Source organism: Chiloscyllium plagiosum, unplaced genomic scaffold, assembly GCF_037043375.1.
Source record: "Chiloscyllium plagiosum isolate Xiang-an unplaced genomic scaffold, Cpla_swu_hap1 HiC_scaffold_4, whole genome shotgun sequence".
NCBI lineage: Eukaryota > Metazoa > Chordata > Chondrichthyes > Orectolobiformes > Hemiscylliidae > Chiloscyllium > Chiloscyllium plagiosum.
In genome coordinates this window covers 147,178,193-147,194,303 of record NW_028270142.1, presented here as the reverse complement: position 1 = coordinate 147,194,303, position 16,111 = coordinate 147,178,193, and the positions used below count along the sequence as shown (strand labels likewise).

Below are 16,111 nucleotides of genomic sequence, written 5' to 3'. Positions count from 1 at the left end.
AGTGTGACACTCCCTCAGCACTGACCCTCAGACAGTGTGGCACTCCCTCAGCACTGACCCTCCGACAGTGCGGTGCTCCCTCAGAACTGACCCTCCGACAGTGCGGCACTCCCTCAGAACTGACCCTCCGACAGTGCGTCACCCCATCAGCACCGACCCTCTGACAGTGCCCACTCCCTCAGCACCGACCCTCTGATAGTGCCCACTCCCTCAGCACCGACCATCTGACAATGCGGCGCTCCCTCAGCACTGACCCTCCGACATTGCAGCACTCCCTCAGCACTGACCCTCTGACAGTGCCCACTCCCTCAGCACCGACCCTCTGATAGTGCCCACTCCCTCAGCACCGACCATCTGACAGTGCGGCACTCCCTCAGCACTGACCCTCCCACAGAGCGGCACTCCCTCAGCACTGACCCTCAGACAGTGCGGCTCTCCCTCAGCTCTGACCCTCTGACAGTGCAGCACTCCCTCAGCACTGACCCTCTGACAGTGCAGCAGTCCCTCAGCACTGACCGTCTGACAGTGCCCACTCCCTCAGCACTGACCCTCCGATAGTGCCGTCTCCCTCAGCACTGACCCTCCGACAGTGCCCACTCCCTCAGCACTGACCCTCCGATAGTGCCCACTCCCTCAGCACTGACCCTCCGACAGTGCGTCACCCCCTCAGCACTGACCCTCAGACAGTGCGGCGCTCCCTCAGCACTGACACTCCGACAGTGCAGCACTCCCTCAGCACTGACCCTCCGACAGTGTGACACTCCCTCAGCACTGACCCTCAGACAGTGCGGCGCTCCCTCAGCACTGACCCTCCGACAGTGCGGTGCTCCCTCAGAACTGACCCTCCGACAGTGCCCACTCCCTCAGCACTGACCCGCTGACAGTGCTTCACCCCCTCAGCACCGACCCTCCGACAGTGCCCACTCCCTCAGCACTGACCCGCTGACAGTGCTTCACCCCCTCAGCACTGACCCTCCGACAGTGCGGCACTCCCTCAGCACTGACCCTCCGACAGTGCGGTGCTCCCTCAGCACTGACCCTCCGACAGTGCGGTGCTCCCTCAGCACTGACCCGCTGACAGTGCTTCACCCCCTCAGCACCGACCCTCCGACAGTGTGGCACTCCCTCAGCACTGACCCTCTGACAGTGCCCACTCCCTCAGCACTGACCCTCCGACAGTGCGTCACCCCCTCAGCACTGACCCTCCGACAGTGCGGCAATCCCTCAGCACCGACCCTCCGACAGTGCGGCACTCCCTCAGCACTGACCCTCCGACAGTGCGGCACTCCCTCAGCACTGACCCTCCGATAGTGCGGCACTCCCTCAGCACCGAACCTCCGACAGTGCGGCACTCCCTCAGCACTGACCCTCCGACAGTGCGGCACTCCCTCAGCACCGACCCTCCGATAGTGCGGCACTCCCTCAGCACTGACCCTCCGACAGTGCGGCACTCCCTCAGCACTGACCCTCCGATAGTGCGGCACTCCCTCAGCACCGAACCTCCGACAGTGCGGCACTCCCTCAGCACCGACCCTCTGATAGTGCCCACTCCCTCAGCACCGACCCTCTGACAGTGCGGCACTCCCTCAGCACTGACCCTCCCACAGAGCGGCACTCCCTCAGCACTGACCCTCAGACAGTGCGGCGCTCCCTCAGCACTGACCCTCCGACAGTGCCGCACTCCCTCAGCACTGACCCTCCGACAGTGTGACACTCCCTCAGCACTGACCCTCTGACAATGCGGCGCTCCCTCAGCACTGACCCTCCGACAGTGCAGCACTCCCTCAGCACTGACCCTCTGACAGTGCGGCACTCCCTCAGCACTGACCCTCCGATAGTGCCCACTCCCTCAGCACTGACCCTCCGACAGTGCGTCACCCCCTCAGCACCGACCCTCCGACAGTGCGGCACTCCCGCAGCACTGACCCTCCGACAGTACGGCTCTCCATCAGCAGTGACCCTCCGATAGTGCTGCGTTCCCTCAGAACTGACCCTGTGACAGTGCGGCGTTCCCTCAGCAATGAGCCTCTGACAGTGCGGCACTCCCTCAGCACCGACCCTCCGACAGTGCCCACTCCCTCAGCACTGACCCTCCGATAGTGCGGCACTCCCTCAGCACCGACCCTCCGACAGTGCGGCACTCCCTCAGCACTGACCCTCCCACAGAGCGGCACTCCCTCAGCACTGACCCTCAGACAGTGCGGCGCTCCCTCAGCACTGACCCTCTGACAGTGCAGCACTCCCTCAGCACTGACCCTCCGACAGTGTGACACTCCCTCAGCACTGACCCTCAGACAGTGCGGCGCTCCCTCAGCACTGACCCTCCGACAGTGCGGTGCTCCCTCAGAACTGACCCTCCGACAGTGCCCACTCCCTCAGCACTGACCCGCTGACAGTGCTTCACCCCCTCAGCACTGACCCTCCGACAGAGCGGCGTTCCCTCAGCACTGACCCTCCGACAGTGCGGTGCTCCCTCAGAACTGACCCTCCGACAGTGCGTCACCCCATCAGCACCGACCCTCCGACAGTGCGGCACTCCCTCAGCACTGACCCTCTGACAATGCGGCGCTCCCTCAGCACTGACCCTCCGACAGTGCAGCACTCCCTCAGCACTGACCCTCTGACAGTGCCCACTCCCTCAGCACCGACCCTCTGATAGTGCCCACTCCCTCAGCACCGACCCTCTGACAGTGCGGCACTCCCTCAGCACTGACCCTCCCACAGAGCGTCACTCCCTCAGCACTGACCCTCAGACAGTGCGGCTCTCCCTCAGCTCTGACCCTCTGACAGTGCAGCACTCCCTCAGCACTGACCCTCTGACAGTGCAGCAGTCCCTCAGCACTGACCGTCTGACAGTGCCCACTCCCTCAGCACTGACCCTCCGATAGTGCCGTCTCCCTCAGCACTGACCCTCCGATAGTGCCCACTCCCTCAGCACTGACCCTCCGATAGTGCCCACTCCCTCAGCACTGACCCTCCGACAGTGCGTCACCCCCTCAGCACCGACCCTCCGACAGTGCGGCACTCCCGCAGCACTGACCCTCCGACAGTACGGCTCTCCATCAGCAGTGACCCTCTGATAGTGCTGCGTTCCCTCAGCACTGAGCCTCTGACAGTACGGCACTCCCTCAGCACTGACCCTCCGATAGTGCTGCGTTCCCTCAGAACTGACCCTGTGACAGTGCGGCGTTCCCTCAGCACTGAGCCTCTGACAGTGCGGCACTCCCTCAGCACCGACCCTCCGACAGTGCCCACTCCCTCAGCACTGACCCTCCGATAGTGCGGCACTCCCTCAGCACTGACCCTCCCACAGAGCGGCACTCCCTCAGCACTGACCCTCAGACAGTGCGGCGCTCCCTCAGCACTGACCCTCCGACAGTGCAGCACTCCCTCAGCACTGACCCTCCGACAGTGTGACACTCCCTCAGCACTGACCCTCAGACAGTGCGGCGCTCCCTCAGCACTGACCCTCCGACAGTGCGGTGCTCCCTCCGCACTGACCCTCCGACAGTGCGACACTCCCTCAGAACTGACCCTCCGACAGTGCCCACTCCCTCAGCACTGACCCGCTGACAGTGCTTCACCCCCTCAGCACCGACCCTCCGACAGTGCGGCGTTCTCTCAGCACTGACCCTCCGACAGTGCGGTGCTCCCTCAGAACTGACCCTCCGACAGTGCGTCACCCCATCAGCACCGACCCTCCGACAGTGCGGCACTCCCTCAGCACTGACCCTCTGACAATGCGGCGCTCCCTCAGCACTGACCCTCCGACAGTGCAGCACTCCCTCAGCACTGACCCTCTGACAGTGCCCACTCCCTCAGCACCGACCCTCTGATAGTGCCCACTCCCTCAGCACCGACCCTCTGACATTGCGGCACTCCCTCAGCACTGACCCTCCCACAGAGCGTCACTCCCTCAGCACTGACCCTCAGACAGTGCGGCTCTCCCTCAGCTCTGACCCTCTGACAGTGCAGCACTCCCTCAGCACTGACCCTCTGACAGTGCAGCAGTCCCTCAGCACTGACCGTCTGACAGTGCCCACTCCTTCAGCACTGACCCTCCGATAGTGCCGTCTCCCTCAGCACTGACCCTCCGATAGTGCCCACTCCCTCAGCACTGACCCTCCGATAGTGCCCACTCCCTCAGCACTGACCCTCCGACAGTGCGGCACTCCCGCAGCACTGACCCTCCGACAGTACGGCTCTCCATCAGCAGTGACCCTCCGATAGTGCTGCGTTCCCTCAGAACTGACCCTCTGACAGTGCAGCACTCCCACAGCACTGACCCTCCGACAGTGTGGCACTCCCTCAGCACCGACCCTCCGATAGTGCCCACTCCCTCAGCACTGACCCTCCGATAGTGCGGCACTCCCTCAGCACCGACCCTCCGACAGTGCAGCACTCCCTTAGCACTGACCCTCTGACAGTGCAGCACTCCCTCAGAACTGACCCTCTGACAGGGCAGCATTCCCTCAGCACCGACCCTCCGACAGTGCAGCACTCCCTCAGCACCGACCCTCCGACAGTGCAGCACTCCCTTAGCACTGACCCTCTGACAGTGCAGCACTCCCTCAGAACTGACCCTCTGACAGGGCAGCATTCCCTAAGCACTGACTCTCCGACAGTGCGGCCCTCTCTCAGCACTGACCCTCCGACAGTGCCCACTCCCTCAGCACTGACCCTCTGACAGTGCAGCACTCCCTCAGCACTGACCCTCTGACAATGCGGCTCTCCCTCAGCACTGACCCTCCGACAGTGCAGCACTCCCTCAGCACTGACCCTCTGACAGTGCGGCACTCCCTCAGCACTGACCCTCCGACAGTGCAGCACTCCCTCAGCACTGACCCTCCGATAGTGCCCACTCCCTCAGCACTGACCCTCCGATAGTGCCCACTCCCTCAGCACTGACCCTCCGACAGTGCGTCACCCCCTCAGCACCGACCCTCCGACAGTGCGGCACTCCCGCAGCACTGACCCTCCGACAGTACGGCTCTCCATCAGCAGTGACCCTCCGATAGTGCTGCGTTCCCTCAGAACTGACCCTCTGACAGTGCAGCACTCCCACAGCACTGACCCTCCGACAGTGTGGCACTCCCTCAGCACCGACCCTCCGATAGTGCCCACTCCCTCAGCACTGACCCTCCGATAGTGCGGCACTCCCTCAGCACCGACCCTCCGATAGTGCGGCACTCCCTCAGCACTGACCCTCCGATAGTGCGGCACTCCCTCAGCACCGAACCTCCGACAGTGCGGCACTCCCTCAGCACTGACCCTCCGATAGTGCGGCACTCCCTCAGCACTGACCCTCCGACAGTGCGTCACACCCTCAGCACTGACCCTCCGACAGTACGGCTCTCCATCAGCAGTGACCCTCCGATAGTGCTGCGTTCCCTCAGAACTGACCCTGTGACAGTGCGGCGTTCCCTCAGCACTGACCCTCCGACAGTGCGGCACTCCCTCAGCACCGACCCTCCGATAGTGCCCACTCCCTCAGCACTGACCCTCCGATAGTGCGGCACTCCCTCAGCACCGACCCTCCGACAGTGCGGCACTCCCTCAGCACCGACCCTCTGATAGTGCCCACTCCCTCAGCACCGACCCTCCGACAGTGCGGCACTCCCTCAGCACTGACCCTCCGACAGTGCGGCGCTCCCTCAGCACTGACCCTCCGACAGTGCAGCACTCCCTCAGCACTGACCCTCCGACAGTTTGACACTCCCTCAGCACTGACCCTCCGACAGTGCAGCACTCCCTCAGCACTGACCCTCTGACAGTGCGGCACTCCCTCAGCACTGACCCTCCGACAGTGCAGCACTCCCTCAGCACTGACCCTCTGACAGTGCGGCACTCCCTCAGCACTGACCCTCCGATAGTGCCTACTCCCTCAGCACTGACCCTCCGACAGTGCGTCACCCCCTCAGCACCGACCCTCCGACAGTGCGGCACTCCCTCAGCACCGACCCTCCGATAGTGCCCACTCCCTCAGCACTGACCCTCCGATAGTGCGGCACTCCCTCAGCACCGACCCTCCGACAGTGCGGCACTCCCTCAGCACTGACCCTCTGATAGAGCCCAGTCCCTCAGCACCGACCCTCTGACAGTGCGGCACTCCCTCAGCACTGACCCTCCCACAGAGCGGCACTCCCTCAGCACTGACCCTCAGACAGTGCGGCGCTCCCTCAGCACTGACCCTCCGACAGTGCAGCACTCCCTCAGCACTGACCCTCCGACAGTGTGACACTCCCTCAGCACTGACCCTCAGACAGTGCGGCGCTCCCTCAGCACTGACCCTCCGACAGTGCGGTGCTCCCTCAGAACTGACCCTCCGACAGTGCGTCACCCCATCAGCACCGACCCTCCGACAGTGCGGCACTCCCTCAGCACTGACCCTCTGACAATGCGGCGCTCCCTCAGCACTGACCCTCCGACAGTGCAGCACTCCCTCAGCACTGACCCTCTGACAGTGCCCACTCCCTCAGCACCGACCCTCTGATAGTGCCCACTCCCTCAGCACCGACCCTCAGACAGTGCGGCTCTCCCTCAGCTCTGACCCTCCGACAGTGCGGCACTCCCTCAGCACTGACCCTCTGACAGTGCAGCACTCCCTCAGCACTGACCCTCTGACAATGCGGCGCTCCCTCAGCACTGACCCTCCGACAGTGCAGCACTCCCTCAGCACTGACCCTCCGACAGTGCGTCACCCCCTCAGCACCGACCCTCCGACAGTGCGGCTCTCCATCAGCAGTGACCCTCCGATAGTGCTGCGTTCCCTCAGAACTGACCCTGTGACAGTGCGGCGTTCCCTCAGCACTGAGCCTCTGACAGTGCCCACTCCCTCAGCACCGACCCTCCGACAGTGCGTCACCCCCTCAGCACCGACCCTCCGACAGTGCGGCACTCCCGCAGCACTGACCCTCCGACAGTACGGCTCTCCATCAGCAGTGACCCTCCGATAGTGCTGCGTTCCCTCAGAACTGACCCTCTGACAGTGCAGCACTCCCACAGCACTGACCCTCCGACAGTGTGGCACTCCCTCAGCACCGACCCTCCGATAGTGCCCACTCCCTCAGCACTGACCCTCCGATAGTGCGGCACTCCCTCAGCACCGACCCTCCGACAGTGCAGCACTCCCTCAGCACTGACCCTCCGACAGTGCAGCACTCCCTCAGCACTGACCCTCTGACAGTGCAGCACTCCCTCAGAACTGACCCTCTGACAGGGCAGCATTCCCTAAGCACTGACTCTCCGACAGTGCGGCCCTCTCTCAGCACTGACCCTCTGACAATGCGGCACTCCCTCAGCACTGACCCTCTGACAGTGCAGCACTCCCTCAGCACTGACCCTCTGACAATGCGGCTCTCCCTCAGCACTGACCCTCCGACAGTGCAGCACTCCCTCAGCACCGACCCTCCGACAGTGCGGCACTCCCTCAGCACCGACCCTCCGATCGTGCCCACTCCCTCAGCACTGACCCTCCGATAGTGCGGCACTCCCTCAGCACCGACCCTCCGACAGTGCGGCAATCCCTCAGCACTGACCCTCCCACAGAGCGGAACTCCCTCAGCACTGACCCTCAGACAGTGCGGCGCTCCCTCAGCACTGACCCTCCGACAGTGCAGCACTCCCTCAGCACTGACCCTCCGACAGTGTGACACTCCCTCAGCACTGACCCTCAGACAGTGCGGCGCTCCCTCAGCACTGACCCTCCGACAGTGCGGTGCTCCCTCAGAACTGACCCTCCGACAGTGCCCACTCCCTCAGCACTGACCCGCTGACAGTGCTTCACCCCCTCAGCACTGACCCTCCGACAGTGCGGTGCTCCCTCAGCACTGACCCTCCGACAGTGCGGTGCTCCCTCAGCACTGACCCGCTGACAGTGCTTCACCCCCTCAGCACTGACCCTCCGACAGTGTGGCACTCCCTCAGCACTGACCCACTGGCAGTGTGGCACTCCCTCAGCACTGACCCTCCGACAGTGCCCACTCCCTCAGCACTGACCCTCCGACAGTGCGGCGTTCCCTCAGCACTGACCCTCCGACAGTGCGGCACTCCCTCAGCACCGACCCTCCGATAGTGCCCACTCCCTCAGCACTGACCCTCCGATAGTGCGGCACTCCCTCAGCACCGACCCTCCGACAGTGCGGCACTCCCTCAGCACCGACCCTCTGATAGTGCCCACTCCCTCAGCACCGACCCTCCGACAGTGCGGCACTCCCTCAGCACTGACCCTCCGACAGTGCGGCGCTCCCTCAGCACTGACCCTCCGACAGTGCAGCACTCCCTCAGCACTGACCCTCCGACAGTTTGACACTCCCTCAGCACTGACCCTCCGACAGTGCAGCACTCCCTCAGCACTGACCCTCTGACAGTGCGGCACTCCCTCAGCACTGACCCTCCGACAGTGCAGCACTCCCTCAGCACTGACCCTCTGACAGTGCGGCACTCCCTCAGCACTGACCCTCCGATAGTGCCTACTCCCTCAGCACTGACCCTCCGACAGTGCGTCACCCCCTCAGCACCGACCCTCCGACAGTGCGGCACTCCCTCAGCACCGACCCTCCGATAGTGCCCACTCCCTCAGCACTGACCCTCCGATAGTGCGGCACTCCCTCAGCACCGACCCTCCGACAGTGCGGCACTCCCTCAGCACTGACCCTCTGATAGAGCCCAGTCCCTCAGCACCGACCCTCTGACAGTGCGGCACTCCCTCAGCACTGACCCTCCCACAGAGCGGCACTCCCTCAGCACTGACCCTCAGACAGTGCGGCGCTCCCTCAGCACTGACCCTCCGACAGTGCAGCACTCCCTCAGCACTGACCCTCCGACAGTGTGACACTCCCTCAGCACTGACCCTCAGACAGTGCGGCACTCCCTCAGCACTGACCCTCCGACAGTGCGGTGCTCCCTCAGAACTGACCCTCCGACAGTGCGTCACCCCATCAGCACCGACCCTCCGACAGTGCGGCACTCCCTCAGCACTGACCCTCTGACAATGCGGCGCTCCCTCAGCACTGACCCTCCGACAGTGCAGCACTCCCTCAGCACTGACCCTCTGACAGTGCCCACTCCCTCAGCACCGACCCTCTGATAGTGCGCACTCCCTCAGCACCGACCCTCCGACAGTGCGTCACCCCCTCAGCACCGACCCTCCGACAGTGCGGCTCTCCATCAGCAGTGACCCTCCGATCGTGCTGCGTTCCCTCAGAACTGACCCTGTGACAGTGCGGCGTTCCCTCAGCACTGAGCCTCTGACAGTGCCCACTCCCTCAGCACCGACCCTCCGATAGTGCCCACTCCCTCAGCACTGACCCTCCGATAGTGCCCACTCCCTCAGCACCGACCCTCCGACAGTGCGGAACTCCCTCAGCACTGACCCTCAGACAGTGCGGCGCTCCCTCAGCACTGACCCTCCGACAGTGTGACACTCCCTCAGCACTGACCCTCAGACAGTGCGGCGCTCCCTCAGCACTGACCCTCCGACAGTGCCCACTCCCTCAGCACTGACCCGCTGACAGTGCTTCACCCCCTCAGCACCGACCCTCCGACAGTGTGGCACTCCCTCAGCACTGACCCTCCGACAGTGCGGTGCTCCCTCAGCACTGACCCTCCGACAGTGCGGTGCTCCCTCAGCACTGACCCGCTGACAGTGCTTCACCCCCTCAGCACCGACCCTCCGACAGTGTGGCACTCCCTCAGCACTGACCCTCCGACAGTGCCCACTCCCTCAGCACCGACCCTCCGACTGTGCGGCACACCCTCAGCACTGACCCTCCGACAGTGCGGTGCTCCCTCAGCACTGACCCTCCGACAGTACCCACTCGCTCAGCACTGACCCTCCGATAGTGCCCACTCCCTCAGCACTGACCCTCAGACAGTGCGCCACCCCCTCAGCACCGACCCTCCGACAGTGCAGCACTCCCTCAACACTGACCCTCCGATAGTGCCCACTCCCTCAGCACTGACCTTCCGACAGTCTGGCACTCCCTCAGTACTGACCCTCTGACAGTGCCCACTTCCTCAGCAGTGACCCTCCAACAGTGCCCACTCCCTCAGCACTGACCCTCCGACAGTGCCCAGTCCCTCAGCACTGACCCTCCGACAGTGCCCACTTCCTCAGCAGTGACCCTCCGATACTGCCCACTCCCTCACCCCTGACCCTCCGACAGTGCCCACTCCCTCACCACTGACCCTCCGACAGTGCCCACTCCCTCAGCACTGACCCTCCGACAGTGCGGCGCTCCCTCAGAAGTGACCCTCCGACAGCGCAGCACTCCCTCAGCAATGACTCTCTGACAGTACGGCACTCACTCAGCACTGACCCTCCGACAGTGCGGTACTCCCTCAGCACTGACCCTCTGACAGTGCGGCACTCCCTCAGCACTGACCCTCTGACAGTGCGGCACTCCCTCAGCACTGACCCTCCGACAGTGCCCACTCCCTCAGCACTGACCCTCCGACAGTGCGGCACTCCCTCAGCACTGACCCTCTGACAGTGCGGCACTCCCTCAGCACTGACCCTCCGACAGTGCCCACTCCCTCAGTACTGACCCTCCGACAGTGCAGCACTCCCTCAGTACTGACCCTCCGACAGTGCGGCACTCCCTCAGCACTGACCCTCCGACAGTGCCCACTCCCTCAGCACTGACCGTCTGACAGTGGGTGCTCCCTCAGCACTGACCCTCCGACAGTGCCCACTCCCTCAGCACTGACCCTCCGACAGTGCCCACTCCCTCAGCACTGACCCTCCGACAGTGCGCGCTCCCTCAGCACTGACCCTCTGATAGTGCGGCACTCCCTCAGCACTGACCGTCTGACAGTGGGTGCTCCCTCAGCACTGACCCTCCGAAAATGCGGCACTCCCTCAGCACTGACCCTCCGACAGTGCGGCACTCCCTCAGCACTGACCCTCCGACAGTGCAGCACTCCCTCAGCACTGACCCTCCGACAGTGCAGCACTCCCTCAGCACTGACCCTCCGACAGTGCGGCACTCCCTCAGCACTGACCCTCTGACAGTGCGGCACTCCCTCAGCACTGACCCTCCGACAGTGCGGCACTCCCTCAGCACTGACCCACCGACAGTGCGTCACTCCCTCAGCACTGACCCTCCGACAGTGCAGCACTCCCTCAGCGCTGTACTTGCTGTCGTGTCCTTTCACTCATGGGATAAACGGCTGTGTCCAGAATTTATTGCCTGTCCCTAGTTGCCCCTGGGGGAGGTGGTGGGGAGGTGCCGTTTTGTATCCCGCCAGTCCATGTCCCTGCTGAGTGTGAGATGGTGCCTGTGTCTGACACTAACCTGTGGGCCATTCCTGCAGCTGATCGTCACGGAGCAGCCCTGGGTGATGGTCACTGCTGACTGCTCCTGGGTGGGGTTCGGATGGTCCTGCTCAGAGCTGGCTCCTTTCCCCCTTTCTGGCTGTTGCTGAACTCTTCTGGTCACTGGCTGGTCCTTTGATGGTTTCTGTTCATCAGTCATCAGTTACCATCGGCCAGTCACTTGCCAATTTCTGTCCTTTTCCTGGTCACTGTTGGCCACTTGGTGGTCAGTTCCTGGTCACAGTGGTCAGTACCTGGTTGTAGTGGTCAGTACCTGGACACAGTGGTCAGTTCCTGGTCACAGTGGTCAGTACCTGGTTGTAGTGGTCAGTACCTGGACACAGTGGTCAGTTCCTGGTCACTGTGGTCAGTACCTGGTTGTAGTGGTCAGTACCTGGACACAGTGGTCAGTTCCTGGTCACTGTGGTCAGTACCTGGTTGCAGTGGTCAGTACCTGGGTTGCAGTGGTCAGTTCCTGGTCACTGTGGTCAGTACCTGGTTGCAGTGGTCAGTACCTGGTCAGAGTGGTCAGTACCTAGTTGCAGTGGTCAGCACCTGGTTTCTGTGGTCAGTACCTAGTCGCAGTGGTCAGTACTTGGTCACTGTGGTCAGTACCTGGTTAAAAGTGGTCAGTACCTGGTCAGAGTGGTCAGTACCTAGTTGCAGTGGTCAGTACTTGGTCACTGTGGTCAGTACCAGGTTGCAGTGGTCAGTTCCTGGTCGTAGTGGTCAGTACCTGGTCACTGTGGTCAGTTCCTGGTCGCAGTGGTCAGTACCTGGGTTGCAGTGGTCAGTTCCTGGTCGCAGTGGTCAGTTCCTGGTCACTGTGGTCAGTATCTGGGTTGTAGTGGTCAGTACCTGGTCACAGTGGTCAATACCTGGTTGCAATGGGCAGTACCTGGTTACTGTGGTCAGTACCTGGTTGCAGTGGTCAGTACCTGGTTGTAGTGGTCAGTTCCTGGTCACTGTGGTCAATACCTGGTCGCAGTGGTCAGTTCCTGGTCACAGTGGTCAGTACCTGGTCACAGTGGTCAGTACCTGGTCGAGTGGTCAGTTCCTGGTCGCAGTGGTCAGTACCTGGTCGAGTGGTCAGTTCCTGGTCGAGTGGTCAGTTCCTGGTCACAGTGGTCAGTACCTGGTCGAGTGGTCAGTTCCTGGTCGAGTGATCAGTTCCTGGTCACAGTGGTCAGTACCTGGTTGCAGTGGTCAGTACCTGGTTGTAGTGGTCATTTCCTGGTCACAGTGGTCAGTACCTGGTCACAGTGGTCAGTTCCTGGTCACAGTGGTCAGTACCTGGTCGAGTGGTCAGTTCCTGGTTGCAGTGGTCAGTACCTGGGTTGTAGTGGTCAGTTCCTGGTCGCAGTGGTCAATACCTGGTTGCAATGGTCAGTACCTGGTTATTGTGGTCAGTACCTGGTTGTAGTGGTCAGTTCCTGGTCACAGTGGTCAGTACCAGGTCACAGTGGTCAGTTCCTGGTCACAGTGGTCAGTACCTGGTCGAGTGGTCAGTTCCTGGTCGCAGTGGTCAGTACCTGGTCGAGTGGTCAGTTCCTGGTCGAGTGGTCAGTTCCTGGTCACAGTGGTCAGTACCTGTCGAGTGGTCAGTTCCTGGTTGCAGTGGTCAGTACCTGGGTTGTAGTGGTCAGTTCCTGGTCGCAGTGGTCAATACCTGGTTGCAATGGTCAGTACCTGGTTATTGTGGTCAGTACCTAGTTGCAGTGGTCAGTACCTGGTTGTAGTGGTCAGTTCCTGGTCACTGTGGTCAGTACCTGGTCGCAGTGGTCAGTTCCTGGTCACAGTGGTCAGTACCTGGTCACTGTGGTCAGTACCTGGTTGCAGTGGTCAGTACCTGGTCGCAGTGGTCAGTACCTGGTCGAGTGGTCAGTTCCTGGTTGAGTGGTCAGTTCCTGGTTGCAGTGGTCAGTACCTGGGTTGTCGTGGTCAGTTCCTGGTCGCAGTGGTCAATACCTGGTTGCAATGGTCAGTACCTGGTTACTGTGGTCAGTACCTGGTTGCAGTGGTCAGTACCTGGTTGTAGTGGTCAGTTCCTGGTCACTGTGGTCAGTACCTGGTCACAGTGGTCAGTTCCTGGTCACAGTGGTCAGTACCTGGTCCCTTTGGTCAGTACCCAGTTGAGTGATCAGTACCTGGTTTGCTGTGGTCAGTACCTGGTCACAGTGGTCAGTACCTGGTTGTAGTGGTCAGTTCCTGGTCACAGTGGTCAGTACCTGGTCACAGTGGTCAGTTCCTGGTCGCAGTGGTCAGTTCCTGCAGTGAATTCCTGTGAAAGCCTCTCTGTGATTACCCTGATGCATTTGTGGGGAGTTTGAGGAGGAGGGGATGTGGGTCCTGACACCCCCAGGGAGTAGTCACTCTCTCGCTCTCTCACTGAGCTCAGTGAGCTAACCTTTCCACCTGACCCTCATGTCCTCAGAATCCATTCCCAGTTAAATCCCCTCAAACTGACCCCTTCCCCCAAATTCCAGCCCCTCCTCACTCCAGCCCCTCAATCTCATTAATAATCAACCATCACTCTGCCTCCAAATCTCTTAGTGACTCACTCAACTCAATCCAACCCACAGCCCATCACCCTCGCCCCACTCTCTCTCTCTTTCTCTCTCTCCCCGTGAATCGCAATCCCTCTATCCCCTCCTTATCTTCCCCCTCTCTCCGTCACTCTTTCCTGTCTCCCTTTCTCTCTCAGTCTCTCTATCCACCTCCTCTCTGTCTCTATCTGTCTCCCTCTCCCAGTATCCCCAAATCGCCCGACCCCTCTCTGCCTCTGTATCTCCCAGTTTCTCTCTGCTATCTGTCTCTCTCTCTCCCCCCCTTTTTCTCCCCTCTTCTGTTTCTCTCCCCCTCTCTGCCTCTCTCTCTCTCTCTCCCCCCACCCCCTCTGTCTCTGTCCCCCCTCCGTCTCTCTCTCCCCCCCTTTCCCCCCTCTGTCTCTCTCCACCCCACTTACTCCACCCCCGTCTCTCTCTCTCTCTCCCCCCTCTGTCTCTCTCCCCACTCTCGCCTTCTCTACTCCTGTCTGTCTCTCTCACTCCCCCTCGCTCCCCTTCTCCCCCTCTCCCCACCCTCTCTCTTTCCCTCTCTCCCTCTGTCTCTCCCCCACCCCCCCCCGTCTTCTCCCTGTCAGTCTCAGTTTCCCATCAGTCTGGCCTCTGGTCTGCACTTGTTTTCACTCCCTCTCTCTATTTTCTCCCTCTCTGGTCTCGCTGCGGTTTGTTTACGTTGTCTCCGTGGAGACCAGGACAATACACAAACTGGAGCTTTCCAGAAAGCCCTGATTCCGGGAAAAGCAACAAAACCCGCCCCTTGCCGGATCCAATCACAAATCTGCAAATCCCCAAAATCACAGCAAATCCCACAGCAGCCAATCTCAACGGAAAACCAGCAAGAGCCGTGCCCTAAGCACCACCCAACACAGGCAGTCTCACCCCAGAACACAGCCCTGAGCACCACCCAACACAGGCAGTCTCATCCCAGAACACAGCCCTGAGCACCACCCAACACAGGCAGTCTCATCCCAGAACACAGCCCTGAGCACCGCCCAACACAGGCAGTCTCATCCCAGAACACAGCCCTGAGCACCACCCAACACAGGCAGTCTCATCCCAGAACACAGCCCTGAGCACCACCCAACACAGGCAGTCTCATCCCAGAACACAGCCCTGAGCACCACCCAACACAGGCAGTCTCATCCCAGAACACAGCCCTGAGCACCACCCAACACAGGCAGTCTCACCCCAGAACACAGCCCTGAGCACCACCCAACACAGGCAGTCTCATCCCAGAACACAGCCCTGAGCACTATCCAACACAGGCAGTCTCATCCCAGAGCACAGCCCTGAGCACCACCCAACACAGGCAGTCTCATCCCAGAACACAGCCCTGAGCACCACCCAACACAGGCAGTCTCATCCCAGAACACAGCCCTGAGCACCGCCCAACACAGGCAGTCTCATCCCAGAACACAGCCCTGAGCACCACCCAACACAGGCAGTCTCATCCCAGAACACAGCCCTGAGCACTATCCAACACAGGCAGTCTCATCCCAGAGCACAGCCCTGAGCACCACCCAACACAGGCAGTCTCATCCCAGAACACAGCCCTGAGCACCACCCAACACAGGCAGTCTCATCCCAGAACACAGCCCTGAGCACCGCCCAACACAGGCAGTCTCATCCCAGAACACAGCCCTGAGCACAACCCAACACAGGCAGTCTCATCCCAGAACACAGCCCTGAGCACCACCCAACACAGGCAGTCTCATCCCAGAACACAGCCCTGAGCACCGCCCAACACAGGCAGTCTCATCCCAGAACACAGCCCTGAGCACCACCCAACACAGGCAGTCTCATCCCAGAACAGAGCCCTGAGCACCGCCCAACACAGGCAGTCTCATCCCAGAACACAGCCCTGAGCACAACCCAACACAGGCAGTCTCATCCCAGAACACAGCCCTGAGCACCACCCAACACAGGCAGTCTCACCCCAGAACACAGCCCTGAGCACCACCCAACACAGGCAGTCTCATCCCAGAACACAGCCCTGAGCACTATCCAACACAGGCAGTCTCATCCCAGAGCACAGCCCTGAGCACCACCCAACACAGGCAGTCTCATCCCAGAACACAGCCCTGAGCACCACCCAACACAGGCAGTCTCATCCCAGAACACAGCCCTGAGCACCGCCCAACACAGGCAGTCTCATCCCAGAACACAGCCCTGAGCACCACCCAACACAGGCAGTCTCATCCCAGAACAGAGCCCTGAGCACCGCCCAACA

The 16,111-nt window shown here is 61.6% G+C and overlaps 1 protein-coding gene across 1 annotated transcript in view; it reads right to left on the bottom strand.

Annotated features, from left to right (window-relative positions):
• Positions 1–13,994, bottom strand: part of LOC148150501 (dynein regulatory complex subunit 11-like) — a 47,266-nt gene extending 33,272 nt beyond the window's left edge. Inside the window, exons 1-2 of the mRNA XM_087985886.1 lie at positions 12,571–13,994; positions 11,298–11,462 (exon numbers count right to left, since the gene is read on the bottom strand). Coding sequence (XP_087842012.1) covers positions 11,298–11,308 — 11 coding nt within the window. The 5' untranslated portion in view covers positions 11,309–11,462; positions 12,571–13,994. The remainder of the gene's footprint in view (positions 1–11,297; positions 11,463–12,570) is intronic.
• Between the last annotated feature and the right edge of the window lie 2,117 nt (positions 13,995–16,111).